The sequence below is a fragment of the Anarhichas minor genome, unplaced genomic scaffold, assembly GCF_050575085.1.
Source record: "Anarhichas minor isolate MPS153535 unplaced genomic scaffold, ASM5057508v1 ptg000051l, whole genome shotgun sequence".
In the NCBI taxonomy this organism is placed as follows: domain Eukaryota; kingdom Metazoa; phylum Chordata; class Actinopteri; order Perciformes; family Anarhichadidae; genus Anarhichas; species Anarhichas minor.
The window spans coordinates 2,985,700-3,003,109 of NW_027466497.1; the positions used below are offsets into that span (position 1 = coordinate 2,985,700).

At 43.0% G+C, this 17,410-nt stretch overlaps 2 protein-coding genes and 2 non-coding genes across 6 annotated transcripts; 1 reads left to right on the forward strand and 3 right to left on the reverse strand.

Annotated features, from left to right (window-relative positions):
* Nucleotides 1-449: 449 nt before the first annotated feature.
* Nucleotides 450-9,548, reverse strand: gmeb1 (glucocorticoid modulatory element binding protein 1). Of its 3 annotated transcripts, none has more exons than XM_076112794.1 (10): nucleotides 9,426-9,548; nucleotides 7,185-7,377; nucleotides 6,940-6,992; nucleotides 6,699-6,814; nucleotides 5,879-5,982; nucleotides 5,204-5,352; nucleotides 4,845-4,970; nucleotides 4,601-4,738; nucleotides 4,194-4,331; nucleotides 450-2,913 (listed from the first exon to the last, which is right to left on the reverse strand). In XM_076112794.1, exons 2-10 carry the CDS (start codon nucleotides 7,310-7,312, stop codon nucleotides 2,060-2,062), a joined length of 1,806 nt encoding a protein of 601 aa, XP_075968909.1. In that variant the 5' UTR covers nucleotides 7,313-7,377; nucleotides 9,426-9,548; the 3' UTR covers nucleotides 450-2,059. The 3 variants fall into 3 exon arrangements, with proteins under 3 accessions (XP_075968909.1, XP_075968908.1, XP_075968910.1); XM_076112793.1 differs by lacking the exon at nucleotides 9,426-9,548 and adding an exon at nucleotides 8,670-8,822; XM_076112795.1 differs by lacking the exon at nucleotides 9,426-9,548 and adding an exon at nucleotides 8,487-8,613.
* LOC142931468 (U11 spliceosomal RNA) lies at nucleotides 9,261-9,394 on the reverse strand. Its single transcript, XR_012947342.1, has one exon. It is a non-coding gene; the product is annotated as a U11 spliceosomal RNA (small nuclear RNA).
* A 941-nt stretch (nucleotides 9,549-10,489) lies between the features above and the next one.
* rab42a (RAB42, member RAS oncogene family a) lies at nucleotides 10,490-15,678 on the reverse strand. The gene is made up of 2 exons (XM_076112797.1): nucleotides 15,307-15,678; nucleotides 10,490-13,727 (listed from the first exon to the last, which is right to left on the reverse strand). The coding sequence occupies exons 1-2, from the start codon at nucleotides 15,519-15,521 to the stop codon at nucleotides 13,286-13,288; spliced, it is 657 nt and encodes a 218-aa protein (XP_075968912.1). The 5' UTR covers nucleotides 15,522-15,678; the 3' UTR covers nucleotides 10,490-13,285.
* A 1,408-nt stretch (nucleotides 15,679-17,086) lies between these two features.
* On the forward strand, nucleotides 17,087-17,223 carry LOC142931466 (small nucleolar RNA SNORA16B/SNORA16A family). Its single transcript, XR_012947340.1, has one exon. It is a non-coding gene; the product is annotated as a small nucleolar RNA SNORA16B/SNORA16A family (small nucleolar RNA).
* The last annotated feature ends 187 nt before the right edge of the window (nucleotides 17,224-17,410 follow it).

The following is a 17,410-nucleotide window of genomic DNA, read 5'->3' on the forward strand; positions in this document are numbered from 1 at the left end:
AGCGGCTTCCCATTCAGCTGCTGATGTCGGGATGTTTCCCCTTTGTGCTCAACACACCTACAATCAATTCATCTGGGTGTCTATTTCAGCCCTCTGGTTTGTGTATGTGCCCTGTTGTTTTTTTTTGTGCTTGTACAACCAAAAAATACTCTCGCCTTTTCCCCCCCTCATACAGCCTGTCTGTGCGTATTAGGGGCTACAAGAGGGAAACGTAATAACCAGCAGGCCCTGGTGCCCTGTCAGCATCACGGACAGCACCCCATGACGGTGCAGATTATGGCGTATACTGCAATAAACCTGACGCATGGAGAAGTCAGAGATTACAGCAGCAGAGTGTTTCCACCATCTATTACTGCACCTGTAGCCCTCATCTCCAGTTTGAGCCCGTGGTGGAGTGAGCACACAGCGCCCTCTGGTGGTGAAACACTGAAACAACACACTCACATTAGTTTGTTTTTTTTCTTCTGTTTTAATCTGATATTAAAACACATTACAAAGTCAGTATGCAAATACCCTCATTTGTTAAATTAAATTATTGGAAATGGACAAGTGTCGAATAGGTTTTTGTTGATGTGAGCATAAATTAATCCATGTTTGCACCTTAAGCAGAGAGGCTCGTCTTCAGTTTGGGAACTAATAAATATGACACTACTTTACAAGTGTAAAATACAGGCATACCATGTTTGACATTAAGTATATATATATATATGTTTTTTTTTTTTTTTTTTCTATATATTGACTTAAACAATCAGCCCAGTAGCTCACACTATCAATCATACTGAGATAAAGCCACAAGGATGATCATAATAAAGAAAATAATCCATATTATGTGGAGCTTGTGAATGAAATCAGGCAGTAAGAAAAGACTGAGAGAATAAGTGCATAAGAGATGTGTTTCCAGTGAGAGGAGTTCAGTCGGTTAGCATTTAACATAAAATAAAAAAAGAAAACGCATTCAAAAGAAATGTCCAGAGAGCAGGCATTGTTGCAAACATCCTCCTGTAGCCCTTAAAGGACGTCACGCAGTGCAAAAACAATACAGCTGGGATGCGACATTACGACACAACAGTGCAATCAGTCCCAGCCTCGAGTGACACCAACACTGTTATTGGTAATAAGTCTGATCTACAGCAGAGGGCCGGGACTTGCGGCCCGCTGCTACCGAGTCGGTGAAACAAGAGTGTGAACTGGCAAATCATCGGCACCATTAAAGCCCTGTACGTGGACTTTACAGCCGCAGTGCGTTCTCTCGTCTTCAGGTTGTTCGTGGAGGCTCGAAGGATAATTCCGGGAAAATTACAACTCAGGTATTTTTTTTTTGAAGTTTTAGCCATTGTTTGTTGTTGGATTTGATGAGATGTGGGAACACAGCGCCATCAGATGTCGCAAGAAACAGAAGCAGTCGGACGACCAGACAGGTTGTAAAACAGGGCAACAGTTTAGGGAACTCAACCAGGGGGTTCCCAATGTTTGTCTTTATATTGACAACATAGGGGAGACCAAAATGAAGGTTAGACATCAGGCTGAGAACACTGTACACCTCTTTAAGCTCTCAATTATTAGCTATTGTTTATTTCTTGTTAGCTAGTTGGTAGGAAGAGTAATAGGAGCACAACAGCCACAAATCTAATTTGGCTAACTAGGTCTGAATCTTTTGTGTTTGCACCATCTCACTTCTGTTTAAAAATATTGACACATTCCCACGTATCTAACGAGTACATTATTGTTTCAGCTAGAAATTAAAGCAATAATTAAAAATATTGAGTTGTAATAAACCAGAATCATACTTTAAATACATATCAAACAGAAGCAGTATGCTCTTTGTTGTGGTGCCTCTTTGTTGCAATAAAAAACAACAAGTTGAGAGGAGCATTGTACACACCCCCACACACACACACACACACACCAAAAAAGGAAAAAAATGGCTACCCCTAGAGCTTGGTCTTAGGCCAAGGCAAATTGTGTATTTTGAAAATTCTGTGTATTTACAGATTCACAAGTCTGTGACAGCTCAGTACGAGTCCATACCTGCTCTGCTGGATAAAATAGGAGGCATGTCTCATTGGAGCTTGTTTTCTTCCTGAGTATTTTCTTCTATCACCACTATCTGTACACCTGACAACTGTCCGCTGGCGTCCAACTGCAGCCCCTGCACCCCCCCAGTCTGCACCTCCTGCATTTGGCACTGCGTCTCCTCCCCCCCTGCAGCCATCGTCACCTCCACCCCGCTCTGGACCATCATGGTGGCCCCATCTCTGCCCGACTCCCCGGTCAGCTGCAGCTCCATCACTCCTACCGCCTGCTCCATCGGAGCCGGGTTGATCTCGATGACCGTGTGCTCCTGGCTGGTCTCCACCTCGCCCTGCATCACCTCCTGCTGCACCAGCATGGTGCCGTCCACCACCTGGCCTTCTAAGGGCACCATCTCTGAGCCGCCGGCCTGCTGGCTGAGGTGCAGCAGCTCTATGGGGCTCACCACCGTGCCCAAATGGCTGGAGTCTTGCATGGTGGTGGTGCCCACCAGCGTGAGGCCCGAGGACGGGTGCAAGGTGATGGTGTCCGCCTTTCCGTCTCCGGTCACCATGTAGCGGGTGAAGAGCTGCGAGCCGGCGGGGAGCAGGGTGACCGTGTTGGACGACTGGCCCAGGGAGGCCATGGGCAGGCCCGCCATGGTGAAGGGCTGACCCACAGAGGACAGCGAGATGGGGGAGAGAACGGTGAACTGCTGGGGCTGCATGACGGCCTGCTGGTTGAGGGGGGAGGTCAGGAGGGTGGTTGTGGAGGCGGGCCTCTGGAGACGAGGTCGTTTGGTCGGGCGCTTGGTGGGAGTTTTGTTTTTGGCAGGCTGCGGGTAGGAAAGGAGAGCTCGCACCTGCTGCTGCTTCTGCTGTTCTTCCAACTGCACCTCCAGGTCTGAACAGAGCACATAACAAAAAGTTATTCTTTTTATTCTAAAACTAGATTCTGCACGTCTTAATATTGATATTCGACAGCAATATTTTTCAGAGATGGGCAAGCCCAAGCCAGCAAACGCCCAGTCCAATCTCAAAACATATTGACTCAATTCAAATCTGTTCGTTTTCAATATCTCCGCTGGGAGGATCATGCGATCGGTTCCGTGCGTGCACCTTTGTGTCTGTCCGCGGCTAATCTTGCATTCTGCTCTTGAGTTCTGCATCCCAACGGTTTTATTTTGTATTCTTTTAAGAATCATTTCAACGTCTAATCAAATAAGCAGGTATTTCATCAAGGCACAATGTGGTCCTGGAGACACCCACTGTATCAGGAACTACAACAGAAGCGGTTTGAAGTACTATGTGGATAGATATTGTGACCGCGATAGCATCGCAACTGTGCAAGATGCAGTCACAAAACTTTACAGACGTCAGTTGAGATCAAAATTTCGGCAGAGTTAGAAGATCCGAGGAAGGGCGCTGGAAGGAGGGGGGGTGCACAAGATGGTCTGTAGTTTGCAAGGCAGTTGTTCATCTTTTGTACTGACGATTCGACTGATGATTCTTGCCGATCCAAGGCAATGAATGGAATTCATTCTTTCAGAACAAGCAGTCAGAAATACTCATTATCATTTAAATTGTACTTCAATGCATTATTCAAATGTGTCATCCTTATTGCCTGCTTCAGATGCGGAGTTTTTAAACAGTCTGGCACTACTTCTTCACACCAAGAAGAAGGAGAGGGAATACCACGCTCACCTTTTGATCTGTGATTGACAGTCATTAGTCTAATTAGTGTTGACAGAAGGTGTGCGTGCTAAATGTATCTCATCCCACCTCCTCTCTCTGCCTCGAATACACACAGTGAAACACAGAGATAGTTTTATCATTCAAGAGGTTGCGTTTCCTTTGGTGCAATTAGAAATTGACGTGTCCGTTTGTACAGAAAATGTCCAACAGACACATCGGCCAAACATTGGACAGCTGACTAAAGAACACGCATATCAAGAGAATCAGTGACTGCCTTTACATGCGCACTAATCGAGGGAAATTTAAGTAATTTAAATACCTGTCATAGCGGCATTTTGATGTTAATCGGAGCATGCAGAGCTGCATGCAAACAGGAATATTAGTGGAGTATTCTTTTTTTATTAGCCATGTAAACAGCTTAGCAGCTATATTGTCTTTTTCATGGTCACTGTGGCAGCTCCTGAAGAGGAACCCTGCTTCTGTACTCACTGGTGAGCGTGCTGAGGATTTGCTCCTGGCTGGGGTCCGTCTGCTGCCTCCTCCTCTCCAGCGTATTCTTGACGGAGTCGAGCAGGCCGAACACCTGGGCGAGGTTGCTGAGCACCGCCACCTCTACCAGACAGGAATCTGGGATCAGCGCGGCAATCAATCAAAAGGGTCAGAAAGGAGGAACAAATTCAGCTCTTGTAAACAACGGGTCGTTAAGTACTCAGTCAGAGTTGTTACACAAAAACCAACAGTTTGCATCCAACCGCAGCTGAATTTGCTCATTCTTTCCGTTCGTTGCTCGTTAGCACGCCTTCGGGCGAGCCTTACGGCCGAGCCTTACGGCCGACATCTGGTCTGTTTGGGTGACGCCATCCCAGCAGCCAGTACACATTAGCGTTGTTCCGTACCTGTGTCCTGTATGCCAGCGGGCTCCCTGCGCTGCTGCACGCCGTTCAGCAGCTCCACCAGCTCTGTACTGATGTTGGTCACCACTTCCCCCAGCAAACCCACATCAGCGATGCCCTTCCAGAAGTTCAGCGTGTCCTCTGTGGATACAACAGACAACACACGCAGGTCTCAGTCACCGGTGTGCTCCGTGTTTTTACGCGTGTTTTATTGTGGAATGAAGTGTGGAAGTGTGCTCTTTGTGACCTGAGATCTCGTTCGTTTCCTTCTTCTCTGCAGCCTCCAGCGAGCTTGAAATCCAGTCCATCTTCCCGCTCAGAACCTCTGCTCTGTCCTCGCCCACTGTCCCGCCATTACCCAGGACCACCTGAGCTGCAATTTACACAAAAAAGCGCACTTTAAAAAAAAGGTCGTAGTGGTAGATAATAGAAAAATCACAAGATACCTCATAATTTAGGACTTCATTGCAGTCTAAATCTGCTTAAGAAATGAATGTGTTTTTGCTTTCGACACATCTTTTTTAAGTTACTCTTATACTATGACATCATCTTGCACAAAAACTGAAAGTAGGTACTGGTAAATCCATGACCGTGGTGTGTTCTCACCTTGAGAGGATGTGGGCGTGGTGAGTCCAGAGCCGTCAGGAGGGAACCGCGTGTTGTTGATTAAAAGGTCAAACTTGGTGCTGCGGCACGTGTTGGTGCACAGTGTGCTGTGCTGGTAGAAGTCCAGCTGACCGGAATCCATCATCTTTCTGGAAGAGCACAAATCATGAAGGGTTTCAAACAGTTAGTGAAAATAGAAGAGGTCCCATCAATACTTCCAAAATAGGAATCATTTCCCAACATTTTGCTTTTCATCTTAAAAGGGCAGCTAGAAACAAAAGGGGATGTGAGTGGAGTTTGTTTTGGTTTTCAGGCCCACAACGAGCTAATAAAAAGGATAATATAGAGATGATGATAATTCTCTGTGGGTTCATCACAACACCTTTCATATTACTTGTGAATTTAATCAAAGGCCAAGGTGATTATTTAATTTCATTTACAGCTCAGACGTGATGGCCTAACGTCGAGTGAATTCGCTCAGAATATACTCATCGTTTTGGATATTTATTCAAGATGTATGAGTCACAATCTCTGCTCGTTACATCAGCCAAAGAACCTCTGTAACGGTCCGCAAGCAGCAGGCTGTAATGAATTATAATGTTGTGTAGTGTGCAACCAGCCAGAATACTGAAACATGGCTTTTTGGCTCACGAATCCAAAGATAAGTCCCCTCACCTCAGCATAATTCCCCCCATCCTGATGGCTCTCTTCCAGTCTTTCAGAGTGGCTTTTCCAGAAATGTGCACAAACTGCTTCGGGCTGATCAGCTGGTCTTCATACTAGTGGAGAGAGGAATACAACAAAAACATATCGATAAAACACTTTTCACTCTCTTTTTTTTAAATGTGTTTTCTTGGCTGTGTTGCCTCAGCTTTCACAGTCTAACGTACAGTTTTCTCTGCGATGCCGACAGCAGCCTGAATGATTTCTCACCACTGTTACGCGTTTCTTTTGCGAGCCTCGGGGGGGGGGTTTGCTTGATATTTCATTTGGTTCAGAGCATTCGTTGTGCTTAGCTGCTCATTACAGGTTCAGCTTGACAATAGCAAGCACCTGTTTTAATTAAACTATTTCACAACGCTATGTTTAGCAAGAAAGGTAAATAAAACAGAACATTCGTCATATTACATTGTTCAGGATGTCAAACTCAATCAGCCGCTGTAAGCATACACACACACTTAGAATTGTGATCGGCAGAACGCTATTTGACGTTAAAAGAGAGAAGAAATAGGAAGTTCGATGTCGCTATTCTGGGACTAGATGTAGTACATGTTTATTTCCTGCTGTGTGAATGACTATTGAATGACCTAGTTGCCTTTTAGCTACGTATGTACGGTAATGTTTGGTGACACAATCATTTGTTGCAGTCTTCACCATGAAGTGTGTTAACATTAGAGCCTATGTGCCTTGTGACCCAAATATAAAAGCATACGGATGATCTTTTAAAGATCAATGATGAAGTTGCCATTTTGCTTCGATGAAGATGAATACCCACCTTCACACATTTCACATTGATTCCCGGGCAAACAAATTTCTTCACTAGCAGCACAGCTTTACTGTCGCCACATGTTATGGGACAGCCAATTTCAACATCATCTCCATCAACTTGTTCTGAAGGAATGAAAAGACACACACACACACACAGCGTTTAAACCCGAGGAGGCCGGTGGTGGGGAAACGTAAGCATCGCTAAATCTTTTCCAAGATGTCCAAATATTATTCTGACAGTATTTTACCTGAATGTGATTCGACGGTCATGACGGCTGCGTCTGTTTCAGCAGATTCATCCCTGGAAAGAAAACAGTTCTCGGTAAAATAAAGGTATACTGTCTGTCTTTTATATATATCTACTTAGTGTCTTACGTTATGTTTATTCATGCAAACATCTAATATCCAAGATGCAACAACGACGTTGGTTGCAAATGCAACTGTAATCAAAACCTAATTGTGGCTGATCGTCTGTAACAGCTTCGGTACGTACCCGGTGGCGATTGGCTGGAGCTGGAGGATGACCTGAGTCCTATTAGGGTCATCAGGGTCTCCTTCGCCGTCGGTCTTCAACATCACCACCTCCGCTATGGACACCGTGACCTCGTCGGTGGTCGCCATCACACTCAGAGTAGATTACAGAGGGGGGCTGCTTTCATACAACAGCTATCCAGGAGTTTGTTCATCTGGAAAATAAAAAATATATTATATGAATATATTTAAAATATAGAAAACATAGCACAAGTTGCACCATGACATAGCTGGATACCAGAACCCAAAATGTTGTTTTAATAGCTTAGCATTAAGATAACTAGTTAACTGAACTTGTGTGTACTTGGTTTACATGTATGCATGTAACATAGTTAAAGTAGGGTAGTTTAAATGAAAGGTATTAAAGTAGGGTAGTTTAAATGAAAGGTATTAAAGTAGGGTAGTTTAAATGAAAGGTAATACAGCTTTCTGCAAGAGTTGTTAGCTTTCTGCAAGAGTTGTTAGCTGAGGATGAAGAACACAATAAACCAAACTTGATTTAAGAATATACAATTTTAATGTTATCTTGTCAGCTGAGAAACTTTAACAACCGCTTGAAGAACATGATCAATACTTAAAAATGTATTAATTAATTAACATCAGTCTAATATAACTTTATATACTCTATTATCTACAGAAACATTGAGCTATTGGTTTTAATAACATTTCGTATTTAGCAATACTAACTTACATTAGGTTATTATCTATTATATTAATTATTATTTATGCAAATTAACGATGCAGTCACACTTTTTTTTTGTCTGTCAAAATTTTTGGAGCAAAATGTAACGGTCACGCTTAATGTGCGGTTCTTTGCCTCGCGCATTTGGGAATATAAACCCGCAGTTTTGAGTGATTTAGGGCGATGCTAACTGACGCGGGCTTTAGCAGGCCATTCAGTTACACTTCAGCTAATTTCATCCGTTTTGTTGCATATAAACGAACTCCTATTTCCCCCAAAAGTTGAGTGGATTTATCACGACCGCCGTGGGCAGAGGACTGCTTTATGCTGTGGAGACCCACACAGCTATAGTCACACAAGGCTCGGTAGCCATTACGGCTAACAACAGCAAAGGGCGTAACTTAATATGTGGGCAACCTGGACAATACTGCAAACTATACGGTCCGAGACGGGTAACGCTTGTGCATTTACAGTGTGACGGTTACGTGCCGCTTGTCTCTGAACCGTACGTCCCTTCGTAACTCTGCATTTTAACTCTCCGCTCCCCCTCAAAATGACGTCTCCCTGTGCGGCGGCACGTACAGCAAACAACGGCACGGCGGCGGCGTTGCCCCTCCATTCTGTGCGCGGAGAGCCTTGGCTGGCTGGCGTAAAAACACCCCAAAACACCCGGTTAAAACCACCGCTAGCGTCGTGAAAATCGGCTGATAATTTACAGCCACGTATATTCTACAATCGCATAGCGATAAAATAGCTTGTCCTTACCGTTTTTATGGAGAGAAACGCAGCCCTAGATTGAGGAGAGCTGACGCGCATGCGCACTTCGGCAGATGTAAGCTTGACTTCCTGCAGAACATCGCTCGCCTTGTTTATCACGCTCTTGTAAACCGCGACAAAAATCAACTATCAACTAATTTAAATGACTAAAGTATATTTATTGAATAGAGAGTACAGCTTAATTCACATGTAGTGGCACCGTCTGCTTGTATATGTGTTGTTTATTAAGATGTAGCTCGTGGATTGTGTCTATTCTGCTTGTGTTGTGGTGAAGTAGTCTGAAGCGTTGTATTTGAATTGTTTGACATTTTGAATACTTGGTGTTATAGCTTCAACGGTCATAAACGTCGGTCCTAACCCCAAATGTGTAAATTAACATAAAGTTGCCAGTTTTTTAAGAATTTAAGACATCACATAGCCATTCGATCTCACACCTGCTTAACATGGGAGTCACTGAAAGTTGTCCGAGTAGATCAACATATATTCTCGATTGCTGAAATAAAATGGGTTTCGGCTGCATGACTGCAGAAGGAACTGTAGATAGATTAATTAAATGGTTTGTTTTTGAACATATAAGAACGGGGCGCCAGGACATGTGATCACCAGCAGCCCCTGGGTTAAAAATTATGCTTCCGAAATCTCTTGATGGCGATTCCGCAGAAGGAGTGGTTATCCCCACCCCTCCTGTACCAAACATAGCAGAAGCCCTTTTTAACGAGTCCTTTGAACATACCACCTACTCACCAGTGGGAACATGTACCTCACTCAGGGGTCAAAGAACTGGGATGTTACCTCTGCGTACTGGTGCTTTATGGTGGGTTGAATAATAACCATGCAGAAAAACTATTATCAGAGGAAATATGTAGTCAATACTTAATTATTTGTCCGAATTGTTACCCTTTTATGTGTACATTTTGCTGTCGAAGAGCATGATGGGTAAAATAAAGGCGGGGCTAAATTATATGGTTGACTCTCATTGGTTGCTCTGCGCATCTTCCAGCTAGTGTTGCGTTCAGGTAATGTGGGGAAATCAATGAGCACCTAGAAAAACAACGTCCATGGAATTGATTGTTGTGAGTTGACAGAGTTGTGGTTCAAATAAAAGCCATCACGGAATAAGTTTTCTGTATATTTTGACTGCGCTCTCTCAATCAGCCTTGATCCACATAAAAGATAATAGAAAATAGAAAAACAGATGCAGGGCTGTCGACAGGATTTTAGAAATACGAAGGTTTGTAGCTTACATCTAAATCTCCAGAGGTAGCACCCGTTTATTTTGTATCAGATTGTTTTCAGATATAACTGTGATTATTATAATATTTGAATTAAGTTTAACATTGTGTTAAAAATGTTGCTAAAATAATGTATTATATGATTGAAAATATCAGCAATTATAGGCATTATAGACTCATCTTAAACTTGATACATACTTGATACAGGCAACACTGTCACCAGAGATATAAAACACATTTAATTTCTATGACATTTATTGCCAAACTAGGGCTCCCGGCTAATATGGACAACCTATTTAAATGTTGTTTGTTTTCCTATTGAACCTGTTTGTAGCAATAGCTCACTTTTAGCAACTCAATCTAATCATGCCTAATGTACGTAACTCTTGTTTTGGATAAAAGGTTGCATGGTGGACTTGTCCCTGTAACAACATGGCAATGTGCAAATCTTTATCACCATTAAAATATCAGAATAACCAATCTAGGTCGTAATAATTATCAATCCGTCAGAAGAGGGTACCAAACCCTATAGTTAAAAGACAACAACAAACAAACTTTGAGTCCAGACATTATTCATTGTACATCTATTTATTTTTTTAACCAATCAATAAAATCACATCAAATATAAAATAAATAACATTTATTCAGTAAAGCTGTGAAATGTGACCATCGGGATCAAGAGCTGAACAGCTTTGTGCTATGTACCCGCAGGCCAAACACCGGCTGATGTTTTCTGGTACAGAAGCCCTACCAGGTTGGTTTAATCATTCCTGTGAATAACATAAAAATACACCATTAAAGACATAGTTCCACATTCTGGGAAATTTGGTGACCTATTTTCTTTCTTAGAGAGGAGGAGATTGATATAAATCTCATGCTCAAATGTGTGGCTGGGGCCAAGTTGTGGTTAGCCTAGCTTAGCATAGAGAGCAAAAGCAGAGGCTCTTTCAAAAGTTAATAAATATGCCTATCACATCTAAAGCTCACCAATTACCCATTATATCTTGTCTGTTTAAACAAAAATATTAAATCGCCAATTTGTGGTTTTACGGGGATTTAACGGGGAACTATTTCCTGACGAAAAACAGTTTATCCATCCGCACATTACTGAGATGCTACTTCTGTGTAGCATCTCAAGCAATGCTGTTGGTGAGCACAGGTTTTAGTATAGGTGTCTGTCCAGGCACAATGGTACCAAATCTGGCAACGAGAGTGGTACCAATTGTCTCATCTAATTCCCAGAAAGAAAGCAAATAAATGTATTTCCCAAAATGTTGAACTACTCCTTTAAGATTACGGTATTACGGATTCTGGACAGTTGGTTGGCCACCATCACTATCATGGTCATTACACAGGATGGTTTGTTGTATTACGAATGCTATTATTAATAATGCTATTAGTATTACTATTATCTTATGTATTACTGTATTAGTAAAAGTTGACAAGGAATACGCTTATTTCTTCCCATTCAAAAAGCCATTTCTTATCTGTGTCTTTCCAAAGTTGTCCTTTAAATGTAACCAGTGCTCTCCAACGCTTTGAGGCTGCCATCTTCGCACCGTGCAATGCAATGGGGCCTTTCTGGCGCGCAGTGCTCAGGAATGGGAGTCATGCTTACTGGAGAACAGTTGGCCTACAGCACAGTTTTAACATACAAATTCAAACAATTAATACACAATTCAACCCTGTTCAGATGAGAGACACAAGCGAGAATGGTTGTAGCATTAAACACTGGTTTTGACTGGTTGTCAAATGGTGATTTGGGATGTTGCAAGGACATTTAGTTCGATTTAAACCCAGCTACAACAGATGGCGGTTCATTAGGAAGTATGCTGTTAGAATCTGTAAAGAGACAACAAAATAAAGGGATAATGCAAATGTTTTAGAATTACTAGATCACCCATACAGTCTTTATCAACTGACCATCAGCTGGTGTTAGTGTATAAGTCGGTAAATCACAAACACTCTTCCACATGTAAAAGCTTCAGTTATGTTTGGTATGTCAAAGGTATGAACAAAGAATTTCTTCTGTGCAGCTTTAGGATTAAGGAAAATCTTGGCCTTGAAGGTCAATAAATACAGACAAGCACTTCTGTCAGAGTAAGAACAAGCATTTTGAAATAATTAAGGACTTAATTTCAACATTTTAGTAAATACGCTGAGTCTTTGAGCGAGTTAGATGAGGAGATTGATACCAGTCTCATGAAAGAAATGCTGACTAGCTCTTTCAGTATATGCTGCCGTGTTAACGTGACATCTCAGGGTTGTTGATTTTTCCCAGGTTATGTACTTGGAAGTCTGACTTTTCGCCATAAAACTTAAAACAAAATTTCATACCGACACCTCTGGAACACGGCATAAAGTACACACCCACAAAAGCAGCACACATGTCCACATATGGATTGAATGAGTTGGCATCCATCGTCGGCTCAGGCCTGATTGGAATATTGTTATTTTTGTGGATTAAGCTTTGAACAAAAGAAACAGCTGTTTGCCCTAAACCCCAAACAGCTGCAGGTGATGTTCAGACTTCCCTTTGTTTTTAGTCAAACACATCTTTCCTGCTGTTGATGAGGTCATTACAGATGTGATGACTGAGAGGTAACACACTTGATGTCTTGGTTCTGTTGATGCTATGAAACAAATGCCTAAAGGCCACCTACTCTAATTACAATGGCCTGTCTCTATGTATACACCTTAATCTATTTTTTATTTTTTTTTCCAGGAGCATTACTCATCTATTCACAGAAAGGTTTAAGTCAGTTTGGCGTAAGTGCACATATAGCTGACAGTAGCAGGAGCACACTGATAAAATATGGTGACGCTCCGTTCATACTATCAATTAAATAGCTTTCAGTGACCTTATAGCTTTCATCTCTATAGATTTCACTACTATTTACAATATTATAATCACAAATGATTGCAGGCAAAGCGTCGCACAAACTTAGATAGAAACCCACAATAGTGCTCTGTGAAATGGATCTGTGTCTTCTGTATACTCAGTAGTCCACTGACTCCGGGGGCTGTGAAAAGCAATGTTGGCAACACTCTAAGAACTATGACCTGATCACCTCTGCACACTTGTGTCATCCGAACCTAGCAAGGTCCAAAACAGCTCAGCTCATGCTACACCACATGGCTTTAGAGAAAACAAACTTGCCTGTTAAGATACACATCGGGATATACAATGGCCCCCCCCCTGATTAGAAAAGAACCCCGGCTGTGGGAAGAACCCACACACGACGCACAAGGTGAGGAAGTGATGGATGGTGATATCACGGGGGTGCTGAGCCTGAGTGACTTGGTTTCGATGGACAACTGTGAGACGAGGTGAACTCTTGGTGTGACGGGACAGTGTTTGAGAGTTCACATTCAGCAGTGGCAGCCCCTTTCGGGGACCGCGGTAGCGAGTGCCTCTTCGTCGTCGGCCGGGTAGAGGACCTTGGCGGTGAGGCCGCTCTTGACCCCGTCCCAGCCGTCGCGGGTGACGATCTCCCCCATCTTCATCAGCTCGTAGATGTCTTTCGTCAGCAGCTCGAAGGCCCGGTCCACGTTGCTGTTGCACTTGGCCGACGTCTCCACGTAGCGGATGCCCATCTCGGCCGCCAGTTGCTCCGCCTCGTCCCGGCTCACCTGGCGGTCCTTGTTGAGGTCGCTCTTGTGGCCGATGAGGATGTAGACCATGTGGTGGGGCAGGATGTGCTCACTCACCTCCTTGTGCCACTCCCGCACGTGCTCAAAGGTCTTGCGATTGCTGAGGTCAAAGACCAGGAGCCCGCCCACAGAGTTACGGTAGTAGGATGTTGTGATGGACCTGGTGGGTATATAGATTAATCACATGTTAGTGATTCAAGGCAACATTATCTTGATTAAGCACTTTTGAACATCTAGGACAGCTCTGATAAACACACAACTTTAAACCTGCCAGCAAAGGGTTTCCACTATCCTGACTGGATGTAATATCCTGAGTCTTTTGGAAAAGGTCTCAAGTCAGTCGAGACAAGTCCAAGTCAAGTCTGGGGTTTTGTTAAAGCAGGTTTCAAGTCAGTTGAGAGAAGTCTGAAGTGATATAAGAAAAGTCCAAGTGTTTATGGTATAGTTACTGCACCCTCGACCCACAGAATTAAAAGTGTTTCAAGTCACAAGTGACAAATACAAGTCAGGTCTCAAGTCCTGTCACGCATGTTAAATCAACCTCAATATGCATAAAGTGAAGCTAAGTCTTTCTGGCCACTGAATGCTGACTGAAATGACACAGCATTTGAACATTTTCAATTAGGTCTAAAAATTAAATAGTCATGGTACATTTAAGGTAGCCCACACCCAGACTGCCTGTCCCTGTCTATCTATCGTTATTGTTCTGCAATGAAATATCAGGTTTGTCGTGTGCCAGTTTGTATTTTCTAATGTAAATGTACTTAGGCATTTGCATTATGCATGCACACTATTGATTAAATAGGATAATGAAGGTATTAAAAGTACATTTTGACACAGAGTACCTTTATAAGACAGGGCCTCAACATGTGATCATTACCCTGCTGGGGATGAATGGCGGTATTGAATTGAATTAAAATGAGTCAAATAACCTCAAACCCGACAATAAACATGACTCATTGGGCCTCCTAAAGGTCTCTGGCCCGGGGTCTTTGGCCCCCCTTGCCCCAGCCTTACCAAGATCCACACAAATCCTAATCCGTGCACATGGAGGCTTAAAAATTGCCGATTGATTTCACAAACACTTCTCATAGTCAGTTAAGACAGAAGTGAAAGTGTGGTGAAGCCTGAAGGCAAACACCCTCTGAAGATTTCCCTTCAAAAGGGAAAGCAGATCTAAGAGCGGAGCTGCTTCTCCACACATCACACACACACACACACTCACACGCACAGAAGTGCTTTAAAGGAAATGATCCATGACAGCAAGAACACATGCAACAGAACAAGCAACAGGGCATGATGAATGCCAAAAGAAAAATTGATTTGAGTGTATGAGTTGACATCATTGTGTGCCCTGGAGACTGTGGAGTCAGTACCTCATAGAATAAAACTGGGGCCTAAATATGAGGAGGCATGCCCATCATCCGTGAACGAAGGCAATGATACAGCTCCATTTTCAGTGTTATTATATAGGCCAGGGCATCATAGGATCGAGGCCTATATAATCTCCTCCTGACCCTTTTCTCCACTGTTCACACTCACTTCATTACATCACAACGAGCGAGGGAATAGCCGTCATTTAATTTAAGGAGGTTTCATTTTACAATAGCAGCCAAATCACGCGACATCGAACCAAGGCCCCTCCATTATTTAGCGACAAAATCTACTCGGTGAAGATTTGGTCGTCGCTTTCAATCCAGACTCATTTTGTGTGAGCCACATTTTATTCGGTTACGTACCTGAATCGTTCCTGACCGGCCGTGTCCCACAGCTGAAGCTTTATTTTCACCCCGGGCTCGATATCAAGCGAGCGGGCATAGAAATCTACCCCGACCGTCGGATCCGCCACATCACTGTAGATTCCGTCCGTGAAGCGCTTCAGCAAAGACGACTTCCCCACTGTCGAATCCCCGAGTAAAATGATTCTAAACTGGTATTGCCACAAAATATCCATGGCATGACTAGAAGAGGGGATACCAGCGGAGTGCGTGTGTGTGTGAGTGAGTGTGTATGTGTGTGTGAAACAAAGAAAGCCCTGTGCGCGGCGTGTTTACATGAAGCCCCGTCTCCTGGCTGCTGCTGCCTTGCCTTCTGCTCTGGAAGAAAGAGACGCGGAGCACAGAGCGACCGCAGCAACCATGTGATAGATTCACCTATGCTCTACTATACACAGTGCACTACAACAATACAACATTTTGCACTCGTGAATTAGGCAGTTGCATGTCTTGGAATGACAGATAATGCGAAGTGGAATTTTAAGGCGTAAAAAAAACAACATAATTTGGGATTTCCTAGATATATAAGATTTAATTTAGCCATAAATCAGCTTATTTTTGCTGGAGGAATTTCATCTACGAACATGACATGTAATAGCAATATTTCGCAAGTGTCCATTTAGAGCATGACTCAGTTGTTATCTCAAAACCGCAAGAGACAGATCAGTGGAAGGAGACAGGTTGCTGTCCGTGGTTCTGAAGTAGGTTAAAGAGATCAAGCTATGCCCGGACTGTTCAGTATATTTCTCTCTTTATACACAATCTTTATACACAATTACTCACATACAGCTTTCTGTGTGAAAACGTAAGATGTAAAAAGACCTGCGTCTGTTCGTATTAATGTGTCTAAGTCACGATAAATCTAAAAGACAGTAAGGATTCCCCAAAACGCTTATAAAAAAATACATATCCCATAATGCAACGGCCCCATGTGACCTATGCAGACCAATCAGCGGGCTGCTGCTCGGCGCTAGCGTATAAAAAGCCACGAGACACTCTACTCAGTCTCTTCCTCTTCAAGTCTTCCGCGGGGAAGAAGCGCGACAAACTAAGAACTCCGGTAAGGTTTCAACTATTCAGCTCCACGCACACTTAAGTTACATGTAGATACATGATAGTTAGCTTACGCGTGTTTTGCTTACACATCACTATAATGTATTGATGTTAACGCCAAGTTATTGGCTAGCCTGTACTAAAACGTGCTAGAGAGTTACTTAAGCCAACTATTAGCTTATGTATCTAACGCAAGTTACTGTTTGCACGCGGGTAACACGAATTATCCACGAGAACAGTATGGCGTTACATTTACACAATTGTACACATTGTGCCGGCTTGTTTTAGGCTTGTAATGCTGGCTGTGTTGGGGCTAACTCTTCACTGCCTGGTTTAATGTTAGCTTAATGCTAACGTGTGAACCACGTGGCAGAGTCCTTCTTAAACCGGCCTTCAGATCTCCATAACTTTACTTTAGATGACTAATTTACACAAGGCACAAATGTCAAATTGAACTTGTATGTAACGTCACGCATTTAAAAACGGATGCAAAATTTTAAACACGCAATCCTACAGAGTAATTATTAAAATCCTGCAACCTAACTTGTGGACTTTCTACAGCACTTTAGAATATGCATTGACTTACCTACTTTGTCTCTCCTACAGAATCAATCTGAAGCAGGAGCTCTACCTGACCTCATGGCTCTCTGTATAGCATCCAGGTATGTTTATTTCTATCACCGTTTCTACATAAGGCTCCTATCGAAGCCGTTCATGCTCTCCAGTAGCAATGAATGGTCAACAGGAAGCCAAGAAGAAGACTTTCACCGACGGTCGCTGTTCAGTTTGAAAGTAACTGCTACTGCAACATTAAGGGGAAGGACATTCAGACTAAATGACGTTGAGAACAAGCTTCTATGTAAAGTGCTAAATATTAACTCATAACTGTACTCCTTTCTGCAGGAATTGGGTAACGACCGTGGAAGGGCGGAACATGATAACGTCATCACATTCAGGTACTTTCTGAGCCTCATCTTGAATATAAATGCTTCTGGCTGTGATTACAAACTTGCCC